Source organism: Nannobrachium achirus, assembly GCF_963921795.1.
Source record: "Nannobrachium achirus genome assembly, chromosome: 12".
NCBI classification, from domain to species: Eukaryota; Metazoa; Chordata; class Actinopteri; order Myctophiformes; family Myctophidae; genus Nannobrachium; species Nannobrachium achirus.
This window is the reverse complement of record NC_137832.1, coordinates 49,734,976-49,761,874: the sequence shown is the minus strand read 5'-3', so window position 1 is coordinate 49,761,874 and position 26,899 is coordinate 49,734,976. Positions and strand designations below refer to the sequence as shown.

The 26,899-nt window shown below is 43.8% G+C and overlaps 1 protein-coding gene across 1 annotated transcript; it reads right to left on the bottom strand.

The window, feature by feature from the left end:
- Positions 1-11,779: 11,779 nt before the first annotated feature.
- On the bottom strand, positions 11,780-26,325 carry LOC308295310 (uncharacterized protein). Its single transcript, XM_080738357.1, has 7 exons — positions 26,203-26,325; positions 25,721-25,876; positions 17,503-17,601; positions 16,672-16,791; positions 12,940-13,065; positions 12,149-12,811; positions 11,780-11,875 (listed from the first exon to the last, which is right to left on the bottom strand). The coding sequence occupies exons 2-7, from the start codon at positions 25,835-25,837 to the stop codon at positions 11,786-11,788; spliced, it is 1,215 nt and encodes a 404-aa protein (XP_080594483.1). The 5' UTR covers positions 25,838-25,876; positions 26,203-26,325; the 3' UTR covers positions 11,780-11,785.
- Between the last annotated feature and the right edge of the window lie 574 nt (positions 26,326-26,899).

Sequence of the window (26,899 nt, the reverse complement as noted above, 5' to 3'; positions counted from 1 at the left end):
GTCTTCATTCATCTGTAAAAAACGATGAAATATTGTGTCAAGTTTCTTTAACTTTAAGGATTTATTACAGTTCCCTTAAAAAAAAAATATTACAGTCCTTTTTGAAAATTTGAATTTCTAAATATTATTAAAGTCTTCATATTATTATTATTATTATTACCCTGATAAAATGTTTAATGTGGAGGTCATATGAACCTCATACAAAAATTAAAAGGGTAAGATTGATAAGATAAGAATTATGATACATAATTCTATGTTTGTGTATGAGGCTCATATGACCATATAATATATATAATATGAACTGAACTTACAGTATAGAGACCACATTTTGGTCGGATACTGTAGGTTCAGGCTAAAGATTACAGGTCATAGTAACTTTGGTTGCCCTGGCTACGAAATCATGATATACTGTATCTCACTGTGGAAAATTACCAACACTACGTGTCCCTTTCTTCCTGTTACTTCCTTGTTATGATCTGGGAACAAATGAATAAGTCCCACGATCTTATACTGTCATAACTGTACTCTTTATATACATGTTAAACTTCCATTTGGGGAGAGAGATTTAGAAAGCTGCCGCTAGGATGGTATGCTCACTGTCTGTCTTCCTTGTCTGCTCTCTTAAAATACAGCAATCTAAGATATAGTCCTTTGGTCTCTTTGTCTTATTTTAATTATGGATTTATAGATCCATACTTGTTTAACATTAATATTAATTTACATTTCAATTGTGTCATCTATAGTCCATTAAGGGCCATGCTAACACATTAGCGCCGTTAGCATCGCCTATTTACAGCGCCGATTTGGGCTGTGTTTTGAATGCATTGAACACTTTCCTGGCATGGCAAAGCTAACATTCTGATGGTTAATTGTCTTGGTTAGTTGGTGAAGATAGTGGATCACTTTTTATATTGATCTGGGATTTGATACTGGGCTGACTAGACACTGATTTGTTGAAAATAGCAGATCCTCAAGCTTCTACATCTGGTATTTTAAAATAGCTGAGGCATAGTGCCTAGCTGATGTTCATGCTGTTATAAATACAAATACAAAATCGGAGGACCCCTGGGGGTCCCCAGACCCCAATCTGATTGAAAATACCAGATCCACAAGCTTGTATTTTAAATAGTTGAGGGATACAGGGTAACTGTTCATGCTATCTTAAAAATACAAAACAAAAATCGGTGTTCCCAGACCCCAGTCTGAGTGAATAGCTGATCAACAAGCTTGTAGATAAGATATGACCTGTATAGGTCAATCACTGAAGTTGGTGCTTTGACTGATTCCATACAAGTAATGTATTTATGCATAAAACCTTAATGCACTTATCGTGATCTCTGTTTTCAAATAGTTAAAGGAGTAGTTCACCACTTTTCAACCTGTCTTCATATAATAGGTCCTCACTAATGTTCATGATAAAATAGCAATTTTTTTTCTATTCAGTCTGGGTCTCATATAATAGGAGAGCTGTCAAATCCTTCCTACCGGTGACATCATCGTTTGACAAAAATAAATATATATATATATTTTTGAAAAAATAAATAGATTTTTATTATCACGAGAACAATGGCTTCCACTTTAACATTGCAACTTTTTCAGGAATAGAAAGCCTGCAGTTTCTATTAGCTTGCATTTCCCATTGATGATGTGTGTGGGTCCTTTGAGACCCAAACTGAGTAGAAAAAAATTGTGATATTTTATCATGAACATTAGTGAGGACCTATTATATGAAGATAGGTTGAAAAGTGGTGGAGTGCCCCTTTAAATAGGGTGAGAGTTATTCTTTTGACATATCTATATTAACATTTCACTAGACATGGTGACAAATAAGCAAAACAAAGCAGCGACCGTAAGTGGTACTACTGTAACATTGTTATGGTACAGAGTTCAACTCTCTGGATTGCTTAAAGGAGTGGTGACACCGGCCGAAATTTAACATTATGGTACAGTAGGTCACGTGGTCATTGTACCTGATTATAACTGCACCTGTACCTGAGTATGACATTAATGATAATTGTAATAGGATCCTTGAGGGCACCTTGAGTCCCCCCCCCAATGATGTGCTTCAAAAGTACGTGAGTGAGTGATGCTGTGTGAAGTAATGCTCTGATATTTTGTTCTCGACTCATAGGTATGTGATTTGGGTGCGGAAGCAGCCAGAGATGTCTATACGTGCTCGCCCGCGACCAGGAGAACAGGGAGGCACCACAGGCAGGCTGAGCATCGCAGAGGAGCTGAACAACATCCTAGAGGCGTGGAACCAGAGGCGTGGAACCAGGTGGAAGAGCATGACAAGCATCCACAGAAATGTAACCACTGGGGTAACATGCTGTACTGTTGCACCAAAAGGGACGACCCTACCGAATCTGCACAAACACTGTTCAGGGGAATGCGATGCATAACCACATCAGGGGCCACATGTAATTGCCAGGGGCCAGAGGAGCCTTAGCTCCAATTTACAACAAACTTGGTACAAACAATGTTCAATGTACAATAGTCACCCACCAAACATAAATATGGGGGCACTACAGTAGTGTGTTTGAGAACCACTGCTATACATTATATTGTGCTGATCAGAGTTATGACCGTAAGTGTTTGACACTGCTGTAACACCTCTGATCAGCACAATATAATGTATAGCAGTGGTTCTCAAACTTTTTCATGTCAAGGACCCCCACATTGACAGTTATTAGCCCAGCAGAACACAATTTGAAAAGATATGCCAAGGCAAGGACCACCAATAGAGAACGGTTTTACAGCTCTAGCAGTGATTCTAAACCAATTTAATTTCAGACCCCCAATTTGACATGCATTAGGCTACAGACCCCCATTTCATTGTATTTATATCTCTGAGCCACCAATTGATATTGTACAATCAATGTTGATGTTGATTTAACTCTGAAAGTTTACAAATGGAGCCAAATGGACCCTAATGGGTCCATTTGGTTCCATTTGTACACTCAGAGTTAGATAAACATAATCGTCTATTTAGTTCAATACTATCATTCACCTGGGGACCACAGGAACTCCCTCAAGGAGTACCAGGGAGTCCCCAGGGCCCACTTTGAGAAGTAATGATGTATAGAGCCCTATCTGAATGTACACTTATTGCATGTTTTATTATTTAAATTAAAGAAAAAGTGAAAATACACAATCTACATGTACAGGATATTCTGACATCTACAGGATGTTTTTTTTTCTTTCTTCTATTTTATAATATAGTGTGGTGGTTCGTTCGGACACCGCCCGCCAGGTAGGCCCTGCATGTCAAAGAAGCACACCCTGGATGGGAGAGCGAGCCCTAGCAGACCAACACACTGTGTGGGCCAAGTGATTGACGGGCGTTACCTGCCGGCCCACACGCTTCATCAGGCACAAGCGTATGCACCTGTGGGCCCCACCCAACACAGGGGTGCATAAGTACTGAGCTCGCTCTCCCCTTCAGTCTGTGCTGGGAGTCTCTGACAAGCTGATCATGGGCAGACAGGCGGTAAGAGCCACCATATTTCCCTCTCCACCGCATGTTACTGTGTAAAGTGCATTATAGTAATGTTCCTTCTACTCATTACTTCTAGGCATGGACTGGGAGCGGACTGACACTGAGGAGTGTGTACCTGGATCAATGAGGAGCGCAAACCTGACTCACTGTGGAGTGTGTACCTATCACTGGAGAGTGTGTACTCGGCGAGCTGAGGAGAAGGACCTGGAAAAGGAGACCACAGCCTTACCTTCCGGACCCCCAGCGAGCCACCCCTATTCCTATTTTGTTGAGTATATCTCACTTCCCTTAAAACCTTACTAGTATCCGGAAATTCTCTGGCCCCAGGCCCATTATACCCCGTGTTCATTTTATTTAGAAGATAGAGAATTAGACGGATTTGTGTAAGAGCGGGCACCTACTCACCTATTACCTGTCACCTGTGGAAAAGAACTATACTCACCTATTACCTGTCACCTGTGGAAAAGAACTATACTCACCTATTACCTATGGGAAAGAAATACTTTACCTGTCACCTGTAGAGAGGAACTATACTCACCTAGCGCCGGTGGGGAAGAGAGACTATACAATGGAATTATACTCGCCTGTTTCCTGTGGAGGGAAACCCCTTTAAAGTAACTCTTACCTACCCCCCTGGCCGCCCCACGAAGAGGAGAAACGACAGCCCCGTCCCGGGAAAACCTTGTGTTGATTTATTAAAAGACAATTTCAGTTATTCACATTTATGTTGTTCATTCATGCTACGTTGCATTACAATGCTGTTGTAAAATAAGAACTGTTCAATAAATGCCCGAGTTGGCAACACGGTCTTTGCTCTCTTGTGCCTTGGTTTGGGTTCAGTCTCCACACATGGTGTGCAGAATACGGGTACTGAACCTCACCTAGACGCAATATGACAACCACACCGGCCCTAGACGCTCTGTTACAGAGCCAGGCCGAATTACAGCAAGCGGTGACTAAATTAATAGAGAAAATCCAAATTGACCAAAACGTTAATCCCACACGTTCGCCTGGAGAAGTGTTAACGAAACTGTCCCCCGATGATGATATTGAAGCCTTCCTGGAGGTGTTCGAGCGCACCGCTGCCCGGGAACGATGGCCCGTCCCCGACTGGGGCAGCATCATCGCTCCTTTCCTCTCAGGAGAAGCCCAACGTGTGTGCCGTGACCTACCCCTGGCAGAGGCCCGTGAATATAGGCGCCTGAAAGCGGCTATCTTGGCTAGTCAAGGTTATAGTATGCCGGCCCGAGCCCAGCGCTTCCATGGGTGGAACATGCAAGCGGCGCTGCCGCCTCGGCCCCAAATAGCCGCTCTCCTCCGCCTAACTCATGGGTGGCTGACTACGGCCGGTGACCCGCCACTGATTGAGAGAATTGTCATAGACAAATGTATACGTTCCCTGCCGCCTGATGCCCGCCGCTATGCCTCACAGGTGAGCCCAAATTCCGTGGAGGCCCTGGTTGCGCTCCTGGAAAATCACCAAGTGAGTACAGAGATGATGAGAAGCACAAAGTCAGAGATTCCCAGAGGGACGGGGGAGGCACGTTACAACCGGGACCGCTCGCGGCCTCCGGCTACTCCCCTGTCGCCTACTACTACGAGACGAGCCGCCACAGAGCGGACTGCCCGAAGCCAACCGCAGACATCACGCCGGTGCTACGTCTGCGGGAAAGCGGATCATATCGCATGGTCCTGCCCGGACCGAGACCGGGACGTATCCATGCCATCCGCCACCGCCGCCTCCGACGGCCGACGCCCCTGCCTTCACTCCGGGAGCCAGCGGCGGCGCCACTCCAACCTGCCGGTGAGAATTGACGGAGTGGACACCCAGGCTCTTCTCGACTCGGGGAGCGTCGTCACGCTGGTACACGCTGAGCATGCCGGGCGTCCCACCTCCAGCCGTATGCCGGTCAGCTGTGTGCATGGGGATGTGCGCTCCTACCCAACGACGCTGATACGCGTCCAATCCACCAAAGGAGATGTCGAAGTGGAAGCTGGAATTGTACCTAACCTACCGGTCCCACTGCTCATCGGCACGGACTGTGTGCTGTTTGAGAGACATTGGAACCCGGGGGGCAGAGGACCGCCGCGGCCGCGGCGAAGAAGAAAGATCCGGCCGGGCCCCCGTTGGAGGAACTCATTGCCCGCGTGCCCGGTCTTCCGCCCCGACTCAGAGGGACCAGAGAGCGAACCCTCTCCACACGAGGAGCTGCAGGGAGATGCACCCGAGGCGGAGGAAGCGCCGCGGGGCACCTCGTCAGAAGAGCCAGAGCCGGTGGCGTGGCCTGACTTCCCCGAAGAGGAGGATGAGAGCTCTCCGCTCAGAGGGGACTTCGCCACACAACAGTGGAACGATCCGAACCTGGAAAATGCTCGGAGGAACGTCAGCGCGATTGATGGGAAACTATGTGAAGGGGTGAGTGAATTAATTTCCCCCTATTTCTTTGTGCGGAGGGATTTACTGTATAGAGGGTGGCGGAACAACACTGGGGACGTGATAGAACAGCTGCTCGTGCCAAAAGAATATGTCACCAGAGTATTGTATTTGGCCCACACGCACCAGCTGGGCGTGAAGAAAACCACCGATCGCATCAATGCACGGTTTTATTGGCCAGGCATAAAACGAGCAGTAGAGGACTTCTGCAAAGGCTGCGGTGTATGCCAGCTCACCGCACCCCGTCCTTTCCAACGTAACCCTCTCATACCTATGCCTATCATTTCCACCCCATTCAGCCGCATTGGTATGGATATAGTCGGCCCCCTCCCCAAATCGGCTCGGGGACACAAATATATATTGGTAATACTAGACTATGCAACTCGGTACCCCGAGGCAATACCCCTGAGAGCCGCTACAGCCAGAGCAGTGGCGCACGAGCTCTTCATGCTATTCAGCCGGGTCGGAATAGCCGATGCCATTTTATCGGATCAAGGCACATGTTTCATGTCTCGCGTCATCACCGAACTCTATAAATGGCTTAAAATAGATAAAATAAAGACCTCTATCTTTCACCCGCAATCGGACGGATTAGTGGAACGCTTTAATAAAAGTTTAAAGCAGATGTTAAAAAAGTTGATAGATATAGATGGCAAAGATTGGGATCGCTTGATTCCGCTGGTGTTGTTCGCCATACGGGAGGTGCCTCAAGCGTCTACGGGGTACTCCCCGTTTGAATTGCTATATGGACGGCAGCCACGGGGGCTGTTGGATATAGCAAAGGAAACATGGGAAAGCCAACCTTCCCCACATCGTTCTGTCATTGACCATGTTGAACAATTACAGGAGAGAGCCAAGAAGATCTGGCCGCTCGTTCGTGAACACATGGAACAAGCGCAGCGCGCCCAGTGCAGGGTGTACAACCGAGGCGCCACGCTGCGGAGCTTTGAGGTGGGCGAAAAAGTGCTGGTGCTCATTCCCACGAGCGAATGTAAATTTCTCGCAAAATGGCAAGGGCCATACGAAATTATGGAGAAACTGGGCCCGGTCAACTACCGCGTGCGCCAAATAGGGCGGCGGAAAACTATGCAAATTTACCATATTAATCTGCTGAAAAAGTGGCACGTTGTGCCTCCTGTCGCTCTCCCGGCCCTACTAACCACTCTCTCCTCTCAGAACCCGCCTCCAGTCCCTATTGGAGAGGAACTGTCCCCAGCTCAGGCGCAAGATATACGTGAGCTTCTGAGCAGGAATGCGGACCGGTTCTCAGAACTGCCGGGCCGTACCCACGCTATTGCGCACGACATCCAAACAACCCCGGGGAAAATAGTGAGACAACGTCCGTACCGTATCCCAGAGGCCCGGCGAGGAGCTGTAAAAGAGGAGGTAACAAATATGCTACAACTGGGAATTATCGAGGAGTCACACAGTGCCTGGTCGAGTCCCATTGTGCTGGTCCCCAAGCCGGACGGCACAATCCGGTTCTGCAATGATTTCCGTAAATTAAATGAGATTTCAAATTTTGATGCTTACCCCATGCCCCGGGTAGATGAATTAATCGAGCGGCTGGGCCCCGCTCGATTTGTAAGCACCCTCGATTTGACAAAAGGCTATTGGCAAGTGCCCCTTACAAAAGAAACCAAAGAGAAAACAGCCTTCTCTACCCCTGAAGGGCTGTTCCAATATACTGTCTTACCGTTCGGGGTACACGGTGCCCCCGCAACATTTCAGAGACTCATGGACCGAGTATTAAGGCCCCATCATCTCTATGCCGCCGCATATTTAGATGACATTGTGATCCACAGCAGCACCTGGGAGAATCACCTCCATCACATCGAAGCAGTCCTGGGAGCTCTCCGACGAGCGGGTCTGACCGCCAACGCCAAGAAGTGCCGAATAGGTCTGTATGAGGCCGAATATTTGGGTTTCACTATTGGGCGCGGGTGCGTAAAACCCCAATTACGCAAAGTGGAGCGTATACGCGAATGGCCCAAACCCGTCAGCAAGAAGCAGTTAAAGTCATTCTTGGGAATCATGTCCTACTATAACAAGTTCATAAATAACTATGCTACCCTTGCAGCTCCCTTGTACGAGATGACCCGACAAAGTCGGCCCAATATGCTGCGCTGGACAGAGGAGACCGAGGCCGTGTTCCGAGGCCTCAAACTGAAGCTCTGCGATGAGCCGGTCCTAAAAACCCCGGACTTCGGTAAGAATTTTCTACTCCACACCGACGCCTCGAACACAGGCCTCGGGGCCGTTCTCTCGCAAGTCATTGATGACGAAGAGCACCCAATAGTCTTCATTAGCAGAAAGCTCTTAAAGCATGAACTTAATTATGCAACGATAGAGAAAGAGGCTCTTGCTATTAAGTGGGCCATACACCACCTACGCTATTATTTGTGGGGAAGGTGTTTCACTCTCATAACGGACCACGCACCATTGAAATGGATGGCTAAAAGTAAGGACACTAATAAGAGAATAACACGTTGGTTTCTGGAGTTGCAGGATTACAACTTTGAGGTGGAGCATAAACCAGGGAAGGATATTCCCCATGCCGATGCCCTGTCCAGGCTCTATGAGGAAGAGCGGCAAGTTTGCGAACCAGTAGCAAACTTAAGGGGGGGGATGTGTGGTGGTTCGTTCGGACACCGCCCGCCAGGTAGGCCCTGCATGTCAAAGAAGCACACCCTGGATGGGAGAGCGAGCCCTAGCAGACCAACACACTGTGTGGGCCAAGTGATTGACGGGCGTTACCTGCCGGCCCACACGCTTCATCAGGCACAAGCGTATGCACCTGTGGGCCCCACCCAACACAGGGGTGCATAAGTACTGAGCTCGCTCTCCCCTTCAGTCTGTGCTGGGAGTCTCTGACAAGCTGATCATGGGCAGACAGGCGGTAAGAGCCACCATATTTCCCTCTCCACCGCATGTTACTGTGTAAAGTGCATTATAGTAATGTTCCTTCTACTCATTACTTCTAGGCATGGACTGGGAGCGGACTGACACTGAGGAGTGTGTACCTGGATCAATGAGGAGCGCAAACCTGACTCACTGTGGAGTGTGTACCTATCACTGGAGAGTGTGTACTCGGCGAGCTGAGGAGAAGGACCTGGAAAAGGAGACCACAGCCTTACCTTCCGGACCCCCAGCGAGCCACCCCTATTCCTATTTTGTTGAGTATATCTCACTTCCCTTAAAACCTTACTAGTATCCGGAAATTCTCTGGCCCCAGGCCCATTATACCCTGTGTTCATTTTATTTAGAAGATAGAGAATTAGACGGATTTGTGTAAGAGCGGGCACCTACTCACCTATTACCTGTCACCTGTGGAAAAGAACTATACTCACCTATTACCTGTCACCTGTGGAAAAGAACTATACTCACCTATTACCTATGGGAAAGAAATACTTTACCTGTCACCTGTAGAGAGGAACTATACTCACCTAGCGCCGGTGGGGAAGAGAGACTATACAATGGAATTATACTCGCCTGTTTCCTGTGGAGGGAAACCCCTTTAAAGTAACTCTTACCTACCCCCCTGGCCGCCCCACGAAGAGGAGAAACGACAGCCCCGTCCCGGGAAAACCTTGTGTTGATTTATTAAAAGACAATTTCAGTTATTCACATTTATGTTGTTCATTCATGCTACGTTGCATTACAATGCTGTTGTAAAATAAGAACTGTTCAATAAATGCCCGAGTTGGCAACACGGTCTTTGCTCTCTTGTGCCTTGGTTTGGGTTCAGTCTCCACAATAGATACAGATTTATTATCTATTACCTGTTGTTATTGCTCTTTTATTGGTTTGTTTTATGTTTCGTACTTGGTGATATGCCTGTATATTTGATTTGTAAATAACAAAAGGTCTATTTGTTGCTTGCGTCCATTGGAAAGCACTTTAGGGTCAACTTCTCTTGTTTTGAAATGTGCCTAATAAATATGTTTGACCTGACTTATGTAATTTATGTATTTATTTATTGATTGAATGTTTGCACATTGGGTTATAAAACCTTGGGCCCCGAATATCAATTCCACATAGTGTCTTCATTTGTGCTGTAAAATACAATCTAAGTATTCAGAGGTGGCCCCATTCTCTTCAGAATATTAAATAAAGTCATATGAGTTTTATGATATGGGTTTGAGAGAAATTACAGGAGAAAACAAACAAATAAATAAATACATATGCTGCCATCTTCCATCTCAGAATAGGCATTGGGTAGACTTACTGTACTGTTCAATTTAATGACCACTAGATTTCACCAGAGAGTTATATCCTCCCTCCCTCCCTCCTGCTTCTCCTCTCTCCTCTCCCCACCCCTCCCCTGTATGTATGTGCGAATGAAGTATGTATGTATGTGCAAATGAAGTATGTATGTATGTGCGAATGAAGAATGTATGCATGTGCAAGTGAAGTATGTATGTATGTGCGAATGAAGTATGTATGTATGTGCGAATGAAGTATGTATGTATGTGCGAATGAAGTATGTATGCATGTGCAAGTGAAGTATGTATATATGTGCAAGTGAAGTATGTATATATGTGCAAGTGAAGTATGTATGTGCGAATGAAGTATGTATGTGCGAATGAAGTATGTATGCATGTGCAAGTGAAGTATGTATGCATGTGCGAGTGAAGTATGTATGTATGTGCGAGTGAAGTATGTATGTATGTGCGAATGAAGTATGTATGTATGTGCGAGTGAAGTATGTATGTATGTGCGAATGAAGTATGTATGTATGTGCAAGTGAAGTATGTATGTATGTGCAAGTGAAGTATGTATGTATGTGCAAGTGAAGTATGTATGTATGTGCGAATGAAGTACCGATATGTATGTATGTGCAAGTGAAGTATGTATGTACATGCAAGTGAAGTATGTATGTATGTGCAAGTGAAAGACCATTATGTATGTATGTGCAAGTGAAGTATACATGTATGTGCGAGTTGACTATGCAATATTGGCCTAAAGGGCTTCTCAGTCTCCCTCGTCCAACAATACACGGATTTCTTTCTGTCAGATAACTATTAAACTAATCCCATAGATAACTCCCAGTCCCGAGTTGTTCTGAACGCAGCATCCGACCAGCCCAGCCTTTGTTTGTAGACAGTGCTTGGTTCATTCCAGACTGTAAAAAGGTTAATTCTATAGTTTGCGTGCATATCCGGTCTAGAGCGGATACGGAAACGGTCCATGTGCGTGGTAGGCGGTAAAAAGTAACACAACAGAAAAGAGCAGACACATTTGAACTGTGAAATTGAAGCTAATGAATGGGTTGTGGAGGTTAATCAGGTTAGTTACTACTAAACATAAGACACTCAAGGGACCAGTGCCCATGATGTACCTGTCAAATGTCAAAGTCATGGTCAAAAAGTACTTAAATAATGTGAGAGACACCCACAGGCATAACACCAGAGAGCGCTGCTGATCTCGTTCAACCCAGATTTGGCACAAACGGGGTTAAAACGCAAAACGCATTTTATGTATTTAAGAAATGTGGCACAAAAGTGCTATTTACTAAATACAAAGCATATCAATGAATAAACAAGCCATTTTTTTAACACAATCACAAAAATGAAATCCCACATAAAACCACAACTCCAATGTTGACGACATCATCCCATTTTTGCCACCTTGTGCATAGCCATCTCTGTCAGCCTCCACTGTTGGTCACACATCTGAATTGTTCCAATATTTGAAATTAGTCTGTGAAGTGATCAAGAAGCATTATATTGTCTAACCCCCCCCCCCCCCCCCCTCTCATGCAGTCTCATATGATCAAAGATTACTGCGATTATGGTAAGCTCACATTTCATATCACACACACCATGCAGGAAGAAGCCCTGTAACTTTCACTAGCATTTCTCGGACCACTTGTAAAATGCTTTCTTAGATCTTCCACCCCACTTTGACACGCGTGGTGGACCTCGTTGACTCACATCATGCTGCAATATGGACAAGAGAGAGAGAGAGAGTGATAGAGAGAGACAGAGACAGACAGAGAAAGATAGAAACAGGAGGAGTACTTTGAGTAAAAAGCATTGATAAAAAACAATTTGATCTAAATAGCCTTTTGATTTAGCATGGTTGGAAATATAACCTCATAACCCATTTATAAGTCCTGTTCTTCAACTCTGTGGGTAAATATATCCATGATTTATTTACCTAATAACTGGTACATAAATTACCAATTGCAAATTTAATTTGGTAAAACCTACCTGAGGTTCATTACTACTGGACCCAGGAGGAGGAGGATCAATCGTTCCTTCAGCGGTTGTACCGTCGGTGTCGACAGTCTCGGAAAGACTCGCTATCCGCTGGAGGAAACTGCTGTCAAAGTCATGTTCAATGGATTTGCGTTTGTGCAGGGTCGCAGTAAAGGACACGCAGAGTCCTAGCCTGGCCATCATATTTATACATCTCTTTTTGGCTCCTCCGTGCCACAGGATCATGGAGTTACGGAACATGGGTGCACACAAGCTATCACCGCGTGCCTTAAGAAGAGTTGCCCCAGCCATTGCCATAGGATGTCTCTTGGATGGATTCGAAGTGCTGCAGCTTGTAGCTTCCAAGAAACTGAGGAAGGTGGGAGCTGTAGCTTTCCACTCATTTATCAAGTTCACCCATTTGAAGTCTTTTAACTCATCTGGACTGGTCCTGCGCATAATAGAGTTGAATTTGTAAGAAGCAACTTTGTTGCACTCCTTGTTCACAAGCTTCATGACTTCTTTAACTACAATTTCACGCATGCCAGGGACTTCCATGATCTTTCGTGGTATTGCGTCAAAGCGACCCTGACACAAATGCATAGCAACATCCTCCCATTTTCCTCTGAGTATTCTCGCCCTTTTGCTGGTTTTTCCTTCATATTCCATAACGACCTATGGTTAAACAACAAGTAAAAAGGACAAGATTACATACTGTAATTTACTGTACAATGTGCAATGACAACAGATGACGGAAAAACTATGTATATATTGATTCTGATGTTTGGGTATCACAAACTCACCCTTGTAGTCCTTTTAGGCCTTAACTTCAGCTCTGCTCGAGGAGGAATCACAGACGTTGTCAAGTCTGTCAGAGATGCTTCTGAGGTCTTGACAGAACTAGTCAAAGCTAGTCTGTCAACTATATGCTGCAAAATACAAAGTTGACAGTTTCTGATCTGACACACAATAACATCTTAACAATATACTCTTGGAGTAATAATCAAGTAATCACTGATTTGCACATTAAAACTCCTGAATGGAAATGCAGGAAATACGGTGGGGGGAAAGAAATCTTGAAATGTCGATTGCTTGAGGTTGAAAAAGAGGTAATGTGCAAAATGTTAACAACATTGCTGAGTTCTGACGTGCCAGTAGCAAGCAAGTAACACACCTCTCAACTGTCAATTTTGCACAACTAAAAGTAGAAGCCATGTAGTTTAATACCTTTCCACATGTTTCTAAACCCAAAAGCACATTGTCCTACGTTTTCACTGTAGCCCTACCATCTATACTATAATTTTGCGACTGACTGACTGACTGACTGACTGACTGACTGACTGACTGACTGACTGACTGACTGACTGACTGACTGACTGACTGACTGACTGACTGACTGACTGACTGACTGACTGTCTGTCTGTCTGTCTGTCTGTCTGTCTGTCTGTCTGTCTGTCTGTCTGTCTGTCTGTCTGTCTGTCTGTCTGTAACAGCGTTTCTCCTCAGTGGCTGGAGCAATTGATCTGAAATCGCATCACCATTAGCATATGAACACACCTAACATAACTGTGAAGCCCGTTTGTCACTTTCACAAATCATATACTGTATATTAGCATTTTTATGGTGTATCTACTATCTATTCTGCATCTAGCATGAGGCACATCTATTCTGCATCTAGCATGAGGCAACATGTTTAACCAGCTCTCTCTGTGTGTGTGTGTGTGTGTGTGTGTGTGTGTGTGTGTGTGTGTGTGTGTGTGTGTGTGTGTGTGTGTGTGTGTGTGTGTGTGTGTGTGTGTGCAGGCAGGCGGGTGTGTGCGCAGGCGGGTGGGTGGGTGGGCGGGCTGGGGGTGGGGGGGTAGCCATTAAACGAAACGGGTATTTCTTACATTGATGCTCCTATATATTATCATGCAAGCACCAGTTAAAGTTACTTTCCATCCCTCATATAATGTATGCACAGTGCACATCCCATAACCCACACACTGCACATCATTTTGGAGCTCATATCTTTGAACGGGTAAGGGCTAGTATAATAAATTCACTTGTTAAAATAAATGATGAATGCCACATTGCCACTGTCTGTGGACACATTCGATATGTTGCCTATCTTTCAAATACAATCCTTTATTTTGTTTTGTTGCTTTTCTGCCTTTATTGTGGGCTCGCCTATAAGGCGAGCACACTTTAGATAGTCATTATTTCTATACTATACTATACTAGTCATATCAAGTTCTCCTCAAAACTTCGGTTCCTTTCTACTCCTACATACTTAGTGAGAAAATGAAAATAAAAACATCAATGTGTTCAGTTTACAGTGGCGAAGTGTGCTATTATTTTCTATAGCAATCGGCCAAATGGTGGCGCTGTAGGAAGCCTTCGAAAGTGCGATCTTTGAACAGGTATAGCTCATGCTGTGTTATACATACAGCCATGAAACCTGTATACACTTATGCGTCTCCTCATGCCGAACAACTTTTACCCTCTAACTTTTGACCTCTGACCTTTAGGTCTCCCACAATTCGGAATTATATGAAAAACAGTAAAAATCTATCTCCTCCTGGGATTTTCGCGTCAAGTGCACAAAACTTTTTTCACATGAACTTTGAACCTATATCTACACAGGCTATGTGGTGAGAAGTTTGTACGTTAAATAATGATTTTTTAATAATTCAATATATATTGCGGTTTTATGCAAATTATTCTTCGGCCTCTAAATCATACATGCAAAGTTACACGTTCATGGCATTTGGCAAAGATGTGGAGGGTTAGTCAAAGTATCACTGAAACCAATTTTATTCCAATCGGCCAAAGGGGGGCGCTATACGAAGCGTCTGAAAATTCAAACTTCAAACGGGCATAAGTCATGACTCGTTTTGTTTGAAGACATGCAACTTGTTACACGCGTGCTTTGACTCAAGCGGAAGACATCTGTGTCGTTGTTAAGTAAGCTCCGCCCTTCGATTTTCCGCCATTTTGAGCAGTTTGTAAAACGCGTAAACCCGCTTTTTTCTGGAATTTTCGCGTCACGTGCACAAAACTTTTTTTACGTGAACTTTGGACCGATATCTAAAGATCTGTCTGATCGGATTTCTTTAACATTGAAACATGCTTTTTTAAATAATTCAAACAATATTGCATTTTTATGCAAATTATTCTTCTGCCTCTAAAACATACATGCAAAGTCACATTTTCATGACAAAATAGTGTAGAGGGTTAGTTCAAATATCACTGAAACCAATCTTACCCCAAATGGCCAAAGGGGGGCGCTATATAATTTTGAGCAGTTTGTAAAACGCTTAAACCCGTTTTTATTCTAGGATTTTTTTTGCAATTTGCATGAAACATTCTACACAATCTAAGGACCTTTATCTAACATGCCTATGAAGTGCACACAAAAAAATTATAAAATAATAATAATAAATATAGCTGCAAGCAGCGATAAAGTGTCCAAAGCCAAAAACACCTCAAATCATGAACATCATGAAATCATGAACTGGGATGTGCGTGAAATCTTGCAAGCACATTCCCAATAGGTCAAGGAACAGATACCAACCTTCTCACATTGGCCTGTTATAGCGCCACCAGCGGGTCAACTTTTGCATAACACATTTTTGGAACAAAATGGACCAATCTTTGACGTCAGTAACGTCAAAGAGAGCACTGCCTGCGATCTTGACATTTTGTGCTTTTATAGCCATTGTTTTCTGGCTTGAAGCGAGCCCACAATTGTTTCGAAGGAATAATATTTTTCTAGTTTTATTGATAGTTCTTTTCTTTTTTTTGTGTGGAGATGGACAGGAAAGAGGGAGAAAGAGACGGTCGGGAACAGGACTCGAACCCGTGACGTGCTGTCAGGCTATCCCACCGCCCAGGATGCTCGGCCAGTGATCCGGGGCTCAAATACAAGTAAGATCATGTTAACATAATATTCACGTTTAATAAATACGTTTGAATGTACGATTTGCTGCTCCGTTAATTAATGTTCCCAACTACAGTTCTGTAGTGATCCTCATATATGTAGCATTTAATCATTGTATGCAAATTAGAAATTCAGGTTGACAGTTCGGTCCGAATAAAATCCATTATTTTGCAGGATTTCCTCAAAGGTCTGCGGAACTGACACTCCAAATCAAACATGTCTGTAATATAATGAATGTTTTTTATGAATGTTCAGACTGACTGAATGAAACAGCCGCTGCTCAACCAGTGGACTTAATGGTGCAACCAATCGGTGATACGCCTAAAATATTTTTAGTACCAAATGATGATGATGATAATAATACATTGGTTGATGTCTAAATACTATGCGTCTCACCTGACGGGAGAAATAGTGCCAGCAACTGATTATCTGATGTAGTGAATGATAACATGCATACTGTAGTGTGATTACTTTTAGCAAGTTTGTTTTTTGAAAGTTCTGTTAAAATGTGTGATACATATTAATGGAAACCTAACTAGAGAGAGAAAGAGAGAGACAAAGAGACGGAATGATAGCTTTACTAGTACGTTTTAAGTAAGAAATGTAACCTAACCTTAAATGTCAAAGGTGAAAGGACAACCGGAACTGATGTCACTGGTGATGCATTAAGAGTGGAGGCAGGATTAGGGACATTAGTCTGTGTGTCTCCAGTACTTAGTGAGCTAACAGCACACTGCAATGCGGACAAGAGGGAGAGAAGCAATGTTTAATCTTACTAACAAATGATCAATTAAAAGAATTGTATTAGCAGTGATTAGTAGTGATTGAAACATACTTATATAATTTACCCATGGATCAAATAACACCATACATTTCATTTTTTATTAACGCATCAACGTGACATGACATCACAGGTGACATCACAGCGATGTCAGATACTCAGAGCAGGGATAACGCCGGCCTGACACTGTGGTTCCCTTGACACATCACTGTGACATCACAGGTGACATTACACTCACAGTGATGTCAGACACTCAGAGCAAGGATCTCCATATATGGGCATAAAAGGGATTGTATCCTAGATGATGCCCTGTTAGGAAAACCACACTAACAGAATCAATAGATGGCCAAGACAGATGGCTTTTCGCACTTAGGTGTCTTACTGGTATTGTTAATTTAAGTTATATTTCTCCCGAAATATAACTGTCCCATTCAAACAGTTGAAACAAATATCTAAAACGTAATATTGAAGAAATATGAATAGACATACTGTAGCAGCTTTTCATTGTCCTCACACAAACTAAAGAACCACATGTTTTGGAGCATTAAGCCAAGTTTGATAAATGTGCCAAATCAACTTAGATAGAGAACCCTTGACACTGTTGTTTAAACTTTAGATCACATTCAATCACATCAAGACTCACAAACCGGGTGACAAACTAACCTTGACTTTTCCAGAGGGGAAAATGGAAAACACACGGGCTGAAGTCACTGTGGGTGGTCTTAGGGATGTTTCTGTAGATCCATCTGACCAAGTTCCAAGCTAGAAGTGCAAGTGTTCAGCCAAAAGGGAGAGACTGTGAGACATTAACACATAATACAAAACATGTGCCAATAGCGGAGCAGTTAAGTGCTACGATCTTTCAATTTATGATAAAAGCATGAAAATTGGCATGAACAGTCTCCATGGGTCACTTGACAAGAAAATTGTCCTAGGCAATTGAAATTTCAATATGGTGGCCATTTTTCAAGATGGCCAACACCTCAGTGCAACAGTTAAGTAATATAATGGTTTATTTGGTGATACAAGCATGAAAATTGGCATGAACAGTCTCTGTGGGTCACTTGACAATAAGCCACCCACAACTACTTGAAATTTCAAGATGGCGGCCATTTTTCAAGATGGCCACCACCTTATTGGAGCAGTTAAGTAATATAATGGTTTATTTAGTGATACAAGCATGAAAATTGCCATGAGCTGTCTCAAAGGCTCATTTGACAAGAAAACACCCACAGCCACTTTAAATTTCAAGATGGCGGCCATTTTTCAAGATTGCCACCACCTAAACGGAGCAGTTAAGTAACATAGTTGTTTAGTTAGTGACACAAGCATGCACATTGGTGTGAGCAGTCTCTAGGACAAGAAAACACTTCCAACCACTTGAAACTTCTATTTTCAAGATGGCCGCCCCCTGGATCCTCAAAAGATCTCATAGAAATGTATGTATTTTTCATTAAGGATGATTTGGTGTCATTTGATTTTAGATTATGCTAAAGAACAACTTTTAACACATCAAAATACAATTGTGTTGATCATAAACAGATTAGAAAAGAGTGAATATCTGCACTACCAGGGCACACTGGTGATATATCACTGCTGTTAAACTCAGAATGGGGTTCAATGTCAGCTAATTGAAAGTTAGTATCCCAAATGCTGTCTAATTTACCCCAAAACAGTTAGATAGCCGCACCTGAATTGACAGGTTGTGCCAGCGCGGGAGAGCCGAGCCAAGGTTAATGGGGTTTTAGTTAACCGGATGGTGTACAGATCGCACGGGATTTAAATGGCATTGGATGAACGATCGGACTAAGTGTAGGGTTAAGGCATGAACTTAGTTGTATCCCATACATTAAAGTGATTTGTAAAAGTTGTTAAAAGGATAATCCCTCTGCCTCTGCCTAAGACATGGCAGAAGTCATCATAACAGTTGAGAAAACTAACTGGGACAGATGTATCATTTGTCAGCAGGTCACCAAGGAAAAACTAGTTCAGCCAAGTTTATACAACAGAGAGCATGATCGTACTGGTTATGATACCATTGCTAGAAATGTTCCATTATTTCATAAGATCAATGCTCTGCCTATCTTACTTAGTCCAGCCCGACTAGATGAAGGTGATGGCATAGAAAGCACATTGATAAGACACAGAGCAAAATATCATTCAAGCTGTAGACTTAAGTTCAACAACACAGAGCTGGAAAGGGCCCAAAAGAGAGCATCTACTGCTGCTGAAGACACCGAAGATACCGAAGATATCCATGTCAAGAGGCCAAGAAGGTCCCAGCCCTCAAAAGCTTTGTGCTTTATCTGTGAAGATGAGAGTGCAACGTCCCCCTTACATGACGCAATGACAATGAAACTTAATGAAAGGGTTAATGAATGTGCCAGGAATCTAAGCGACAAGAAGCTCCTGGCAAAGCTTATTGCTGGTGATGTTGTTGCACAGGAATTTAAATACCACGCTGCCTGTCTCGTTGGACTGTACAACAGAGAGCGAGACCATCTCAATGCCCTCAAGCATGAGCAGAGCCTCAAATGCTCAACTAGCCATAAGTGGTATCCCTCTGTTTTTTCAGAACTTGTCATCTATATCACGGACATGAAGACCACAAGTGATGGCACAGAACCAGTTATATTCAAACTTGCAGATCTAGTCTCTCTCTACAAGCAACGACTGCAGCAACTTGGTGTCGAATCACCAAATGTGAATTCAACCAGACTAAAGGAGCAGCTGCTTTCTAGCATTCCTGAGCTAGAAGAACACAAGGCAGGACGTGATGTACTGCTTGCATTCAAAAAGGACATTAGCTCTGTTCTTTCAAATGTAAGCAAATCCAGTGATGCTGAAGCCATTCACTTAGCTAAGGCTGCCAGCATCATACGTAGAGAGATGCTTAATCACAAGACAAAGTTTGACAACAAATTTCATGAGGGATTTGTTGAAGAATCCATTCCACCAACGCTTCTTCAGTTCATCTGTAATATTGAGCATGGTGTAGATATCAAGTCAAATTTGAATCATGGTGTATTCAAATCAGACATTGCAATTGCACAGTTATTGCAATACAATTGCTACTCTAAGTGCAAAGATGGTGCAGCAACCCATAGACACTCAAAAGACCGCGAAACTCCATTTGCTGTATACATTGGGATGGTGGTGCATGCAAAGACACGAAAGCGACAACTTATTGATATGCTTCATGAGAATGGAATTAGCATCTCCTATGACAGGGTGTTGGAAGTTTCCGCACTGCTAGGAGAATCTGTGGTGAACCAATATGTGGTAGATGGGGTTGTCTGCCCACCGATTCTGCGAAAGGGACTCTTCACCACATCTGCTATGGACAACATTGACCATAATCCCACAGCAACAACAGCAAATACCTCCTTTCATGGTACAAGTATTTCCATGTTCCAACATCCAACACTTAACAATGGTGGCGAGATAAGGCCATCACTCCAACTTTCAGATAACAGACGAAACAAGGTTCCTGAGATTCCTGAATCCTTCTCTAACATCCAACCAGCTTTCTTCAATAAGAAAAACCCAGAGCCCCGTCCTGTAGCCAACCTACCATTGCCAGACCCCATTGTATTTAGCAGAAACTTTGCACCTGATTATGAATGGCTGGAGAAGGTTAGCCTAACCCAAGAAGTCGATGCTTCTTCCTCTATAACATGGTCAGCCCACCATGCATCCCAAAGGAGGAGCCAGGGTTTTAATGTCTGCATTACATCACTGCTTCCCCTCTTCAGAGACCAGGCCCACTCTGTCGCAACAATAAAGCATGTAATGGACAAAGTTAGGGAGACTGTAGCTTTTCTGAATCCAGGACAAACGCCAGTCATCGCTGCTGACCAGCCACTATATGCTCTTGCAAAGCAGATCCAGTGGCACTGGCCTGAGCAATATGGAGAAGATAAATATGTGATCATGTTTGGAGGTCTACATATTGAAATGACAGCGTTAAAATCTATAGGAATGCTACTCAAAGACAGTGGCTGGACTAGTGCCCTCGTTGAGGCTGGGGTAGCCTCACCTGGTACAGCAGATTTGTTTCTTTCAGCCTCAAGTGTAACCAGAACACGGTACGCACATCAGGTAACAGTATGCAGTCTGTATGAGCTCATGAAAGATGCATACAATGCGTACAGGGAAGAGACACCTGATGACACCAACACCACTTTTGAAGCGTGGTGTACAGAGCAGAAAAGTCCACAGTTCAAGTTCTGGTTTCTCATCTATAGGATGGAGCTGACCATTCTCATGTTGATCCGATCATTTCGAGAAGGTAACTTCAGACTGTACCGTGAGTCACTGTTTGAACTTGTCCCATACTTTTTTGCTAACAACAATGTCAACTATGCTCGATGGCTTCCAATACACCTTCGAGACATGATGTGCATTGAGGAGCAACATCCAGAAGTGGCTGCAGAGTTCCATAAGGGGAACTTTGTAGTACATAAGTCAGACAGGGCTTTCTCTGCAGTGGCAATTGATCAGGCTCATGAATGGCATAATGCTGTGATCAAAGGTGATGGGGGAGCAGTCGGGCTGACAGAGAACCCATCAGCACTGCGAAGATGGATGTTAGCAGGTCCAGAGGTAAGCCGTCTAGTTGCAAACTATGAAGCTGTGTCAGGAGCTAAAGATGTGAAGAAAGGTAATCATCACCATGAACAAACAGAGGCTGCCCAAAAAGCATTTTTGGAGAAAGTGAAAAGACTCACATCAGTGATGCGGGAAATGGGTAACCCTTTCATGGAAGAATCAGATGATCTGCTTGTGTTGGACACGAAGGACATTGTTGATGCCGGTTCAGCTGAGCTGATAGCAGTACATCACCAACAAGGCAAAGAACAGTTCAAGACTTTCATGACAGATCTCCAGAACCCCGACAGTCCATGCTCTTTCTACAAGCCTATCAAGAAGAATACGGTAACGTTCTTCAAGCACAAGCCAGTTGTCAGTGGAACAAATTCCAAGATGAAGGAACTTAAGGATGACTTCCAACTTTTCTCCCGACTATTCATCTCTTGCCAGAACAGGCAGTGTGACTTACAAGAGTTCTTCATCCATGAGAACCAATCAGCTCCCGCCTCTCTCAGTGATGGAGGGAAACTCCACACTTGTACCAAATCACACCTGGTTGATATACTACAAGCGAAAGTGACATTGCCTGAAAAAAAGCCAGAATCAGATGTTCTCATAGTGGATGGATCAGCTATGGTGAATACACTGCCACCACGTTCTATCAAGACATTTGATGAATATGTAATGCATGACATACTTCCAAGAATAGAGACATACAGCCATACATACAGGCGGACAGACATTGTGTTCGATGTTTACTGGAAGTCAAGTCTGAAGTCTGAGGCAAGGTCAAAACGGGGAAAAGCAATCAGGAGGAGAGTAACAGGCACAGGCAAAACTCCGTCAAACTGGCAAAGCTTCCTAAGGGATGAAAACAACAAGCAGGAATTGTTCCATTTCATTGCTGATAAAATTACGGAAATGAAAACAACCAATATAGTCATTGTTACGAAGGGGGAAGATGCTGTTAGCAACCAAGCTGCTAACCTGGATGAAGTAGCCCCGTGTAGTCATGAAGAGGCAGACACACGTATTTTCCTTCATGCCCAGCATGCAGTGAAACAAGGACACAAATCCCTGATGATCGACGCCAATGACACCGATATTGTAATCATAGCCACTTCTGTTATGCCCTCTTTGATGCAACTTGGCCTTGAAAATATGTGGGTGACTTTTGGCAAAGGAGAGAAGACAAGATGGATCCCAATACATGAGGTGGTTTCAGTCATAGGACCAGAGAAAACACGTGGTATCCTCTTCTTCCATGCCTTCAGTGGTTGTGACATTGTGTCATCCTTCAATGGAAAATCGAAGAAGTCTGCCTGGAAAACATGGGAAGTGTGTGATGAGGTCTCAAACACATTTGCAGCACTCAGTGAATGTCCTTCTGCAGTTAAGGATAGTGACCTGCAAGCTTTGGAGAAATTTGTTGTGCTAATGTATGACAGGTCCAGTGATGTCACAACTGTGAACGAGGCTAGGCTTGATCTCTTTGCCAGGAAGCAAAGACAATATGACATGATCCCACCAACCCAAGCAGCACTCAAAGAGCATGCCAAACGTGCTTCTTATGAGGCTGGATACGTGTGGGGACAGGCATTGAAGCGACATCCCCAAATGCCGAGCCCATCCAACTGGGGATGGGTGAAACAGGACGAGGAGTGGAAAGTCTTCTGGACACCACTTCCACCTATTGCGGAGAGTTGTTGGGAGTTGACCAAATGTGGGTGCACCAAGGCATGTACTGGAAGGTGTAAGTGCTTCAGATATGGACTCAGTTGCACATGCCTATGTAGTTGCCCCTGCTAGAACGTAGTTGCATGTTTCTTTTGCCAGAGTTATTCCCTGTTGTTGTCAGGTGGTAGGCCTGTGGCTCGGCTTCCCCTCGCCACATCGGCGCATCATGTTTTACTTTCTCACCCGTCTATTACTGTGAAACTTTAAGTTGTTACTTTGTAACATTGCTTCCACTGCACATTTTCAGTTTAGTTCCTCAGTATGCATCATTCAGTATTGCTCATTAATTATTTTGGAGCACTGTCCGTTCAGTACCAAAACTGTGCTAATTTATTCATATTATTTTCCCAACCCCGTAAAAAAAAGTAAAAAAAAAGAAGAAAAGTTTAAAAAAACTAAAAAAAAAAGTAAAAAAGACAAAAATAATAATAAAAAAAACCTCCCTTGTGACTGATACCTTGTCGTGGTTAGGGAGCTTGTGTACCTCAGTGAACCCTGAGAGCTATTCCGGTGGGAGGCAACTCCTGGCAGGTTTTACCAAACTGGACAGGTCGTGGGCGAGGAGTCAGACAAATCACAGTCAAACAACCTTCCTTGACAGAGCCTTTTGAGGAATCCAATAAACTTCTATGAGGAAATGATTCATTTAAAGATCCACATGGCGGTCGGCAGTCATCCTGAAAAATGGCCGCCATTTTGAAATTTCAAGTAGCTGTGAGTGGCTTATTGTCAAGTGACCCACAGAGACTGCTCAAGGCAATTTTCATGCTTGCATCACCAAATAAACCAGTATATCACTTTACTTCTCCACTAAGGTGGTGGCCATCTTGAAAAATGGCCGCCATCTTGACATTTCATATAGCTGTGGGTGGGTTATTGTCAAGTGACCCACAGAGACTGCTCATGCCACTTTTCATGCTTGTATCAGCAAATAAACACTTATGTCACTTAATTGCTTCACTGCGGTGGTGGCCATCTTGAAAAATGGCCGCCAACTTGAAATTTCAATTGCCTCGGACAATTTTCTTGTTAAGTGACCCATGGAGACTGTTCATGCCAATTTTCACGCTTTTATCATCAACTGAAAGATTCTGACCATTAAAAGCAGTTAGCCGCTCCACTACAACCAGTAATCGAGTTTGCGAAAAAAGAAAAAGAAGAAAGGTTTGCAGTATCCTTCCACAACTGTATCAAATTCACACATTTGAAGGTTTTTATTGCAGTTGGGCTGATGTGGGGCATAAATAGGATTGGAATTCAAAGCGGTAACGTTGCTGCACTCCTTGTTCACAAGCTCCATGACTTCTTTAACATACCAGGGATTGCCACGGTATTTCTTGGCATTGCTTTGAAGCGGACCTGAGACAAACTATGTGCAACAGTCCTTTGAGTGTTCTCGTCTTCATGTTTATCAAGTCATACAGTGTAACTTTTCAATTAAGATAAAATATATTTTTCATATAATCTTTCACTGGTATATTTTTCACAATAACCATTCCACATGAATGTTCTATTTTTTTGTTTTTGTAACCAATTATTGTTTACCTGCTTTTTCTCCACAATTTAATCGTTATGTCAATTGATTCCTCATCCATACACATTTCTGTTGTATCTGACTGGCTCACCTGCCAGTGAGGAGCCCCCAGGAGCCCCCCAGGAGGAGGACATAAACTTTACGTCCTCCCGGTGCCGCCCCAGCCCACAGGATTACAGCCAGTGATAATTATCACCCTCCCCGCACACCCGGGCCGTGAAAATTTGTTTATTTATTTTTGTGACAATTTCTTGTTATGTTCCAACTTCCAAAATATCATTAGACAATAGGACGCTGCTGCAGCATTCCTTTTTGCAGCGATACAGTAGGTTCCAAATAGACAAAAAACTGTAATGACCTGAATGTTCACCAAAAATACTTCTTATTACACAGGATGACTTTATAGAACAGGTCAAAGACGGAACAAGATAAAATAATATTTTAGTACCATTATAAAAACTGAATTTAGCTGTAATTAGCAAGTCTGTTCTTTTTTTAACCCATTTTTCACCCAGTGCCACAATTGCCTAAGCTGTAATACTGGGCTCTGCTCTCCCTCTGTCAACCTGGGGAGGGCCCCGAACTGAGCTTATGCTTCCTTCAGTGCATGAGGAGTGAGCAGGCCGCTTCTTATCATCTGACAGGGAGGAGCTTCCCGGTTGGACGTAGCGCGTGGAAGGAACACGTTATTCCGACCAGTTTGATTCCCCGCCATCAGGCGCCCCGGCTGTCCAGGGGGAGGCATTATAGAGACCAGGATTACTACATGTTTTTGTGAGGGTATGTACCCTAGGAGACACGGGGAGAACATGGAAACTCCACACAGAAAGGCCCTTTCGCCAACCCCACCTAGGGTGTGGGCACTGATGACGCGGAGGAGAGAATATGCCCCCAGCACCCACAGCGTCCCCCGGCAGGAATCGAATCCAGGACCTTCTAGCTGTGAGGCGACACTGCGACAGCGCCACCGTGCCCCCCTAGAAAGTCTGTTCTTTGGGCATTACATACACTACTTACGCTTTCAGCATTTTTAAGCCTAGGCCTCATCTCTGCAGGAGGAGCGATCAGAGGTGGTTGACACATGGAGGTTGTTGACAAGTTTGACCAAGATGTAGTTACTGTAGTCGCAGTCATGGTGACAGTACTAGTGAAAGCAAGGCTGTCAACTGCATGCTGCAAAGTGGAAAGGGGACTTTTGAGAAACAATCAAGCAATAATCATATCATATAAATGATGAGTTGTGAACTGAACCCAACCTTAACTGTCCCAAGTGAAAAGGCAACAGGGACTGGTGCTTTAGACATGGAGGAAGGTTTAGGGACATCAGTCTGTGTGTCTCTTGCACTTAGCCGGCTGATAGCACACTACAATGAAGACAAGAGGAGAGGGTGGGAGAGGGAAGGAAGAAGAAAGAAGCCATAATGTCACTCATCTTTTCAATCCTCCCTTTTATCATTCCATGTCACTGAACCTTGAATCCACTTAATCTACAAACTAACCTTAACTATCTGAGGTGAAAAGGCGACAGGAACTGATGTCTTTGTTGATGCTGGAAATGCTGAGGCTGTTGACGATGTTACGGCAGGCTTTGGGACTTCAGTCTGCCTAATGGCAGATGTCAACGGTGCTGTTGTAATGGTGGATGCAGGTTTAGGAACATCTGTCTGTGTGGGTTTTGCAATCAGACAGCTAACAGCACTCTGCGACGTAGATGAGAGTTGAAGGAGGGAGAGGGAAAGAAAGAGAGAAGCCATGTTTACTGGACCAATAAATGATACATAAAATAATTGTCATGAGCAATTGAAACATACTCATGTCACATACCCATGGATTTATTACATTGTAACTAACCAGTAAGACACCCTAATGGTGAGGTCTTGCTGAAACAACAGAAACTGACACAATATGTCTACACTTCCTACAACAGTGCTAGCAACACTGATTTTAACGCGATCGCCCAGGCTTTATTTTTCTACCGATCGCCAAATAAAGGCTGGGTTTCCGAGGCTAGTCTCATGATAACCAGTGTGGTTGTTGCGATGCGAGTCACACTTGCAAATGAATTCTGTCTCTGCCAAATATGGAGCATGACATCAAGCAGCGTGACTGACTGACACACACATGAGCTGCAGGTTTTCATAGTAAATGCAACCTACAGTCACAATAATGTCATGATGCCCCTCATCTTTTCAGTCC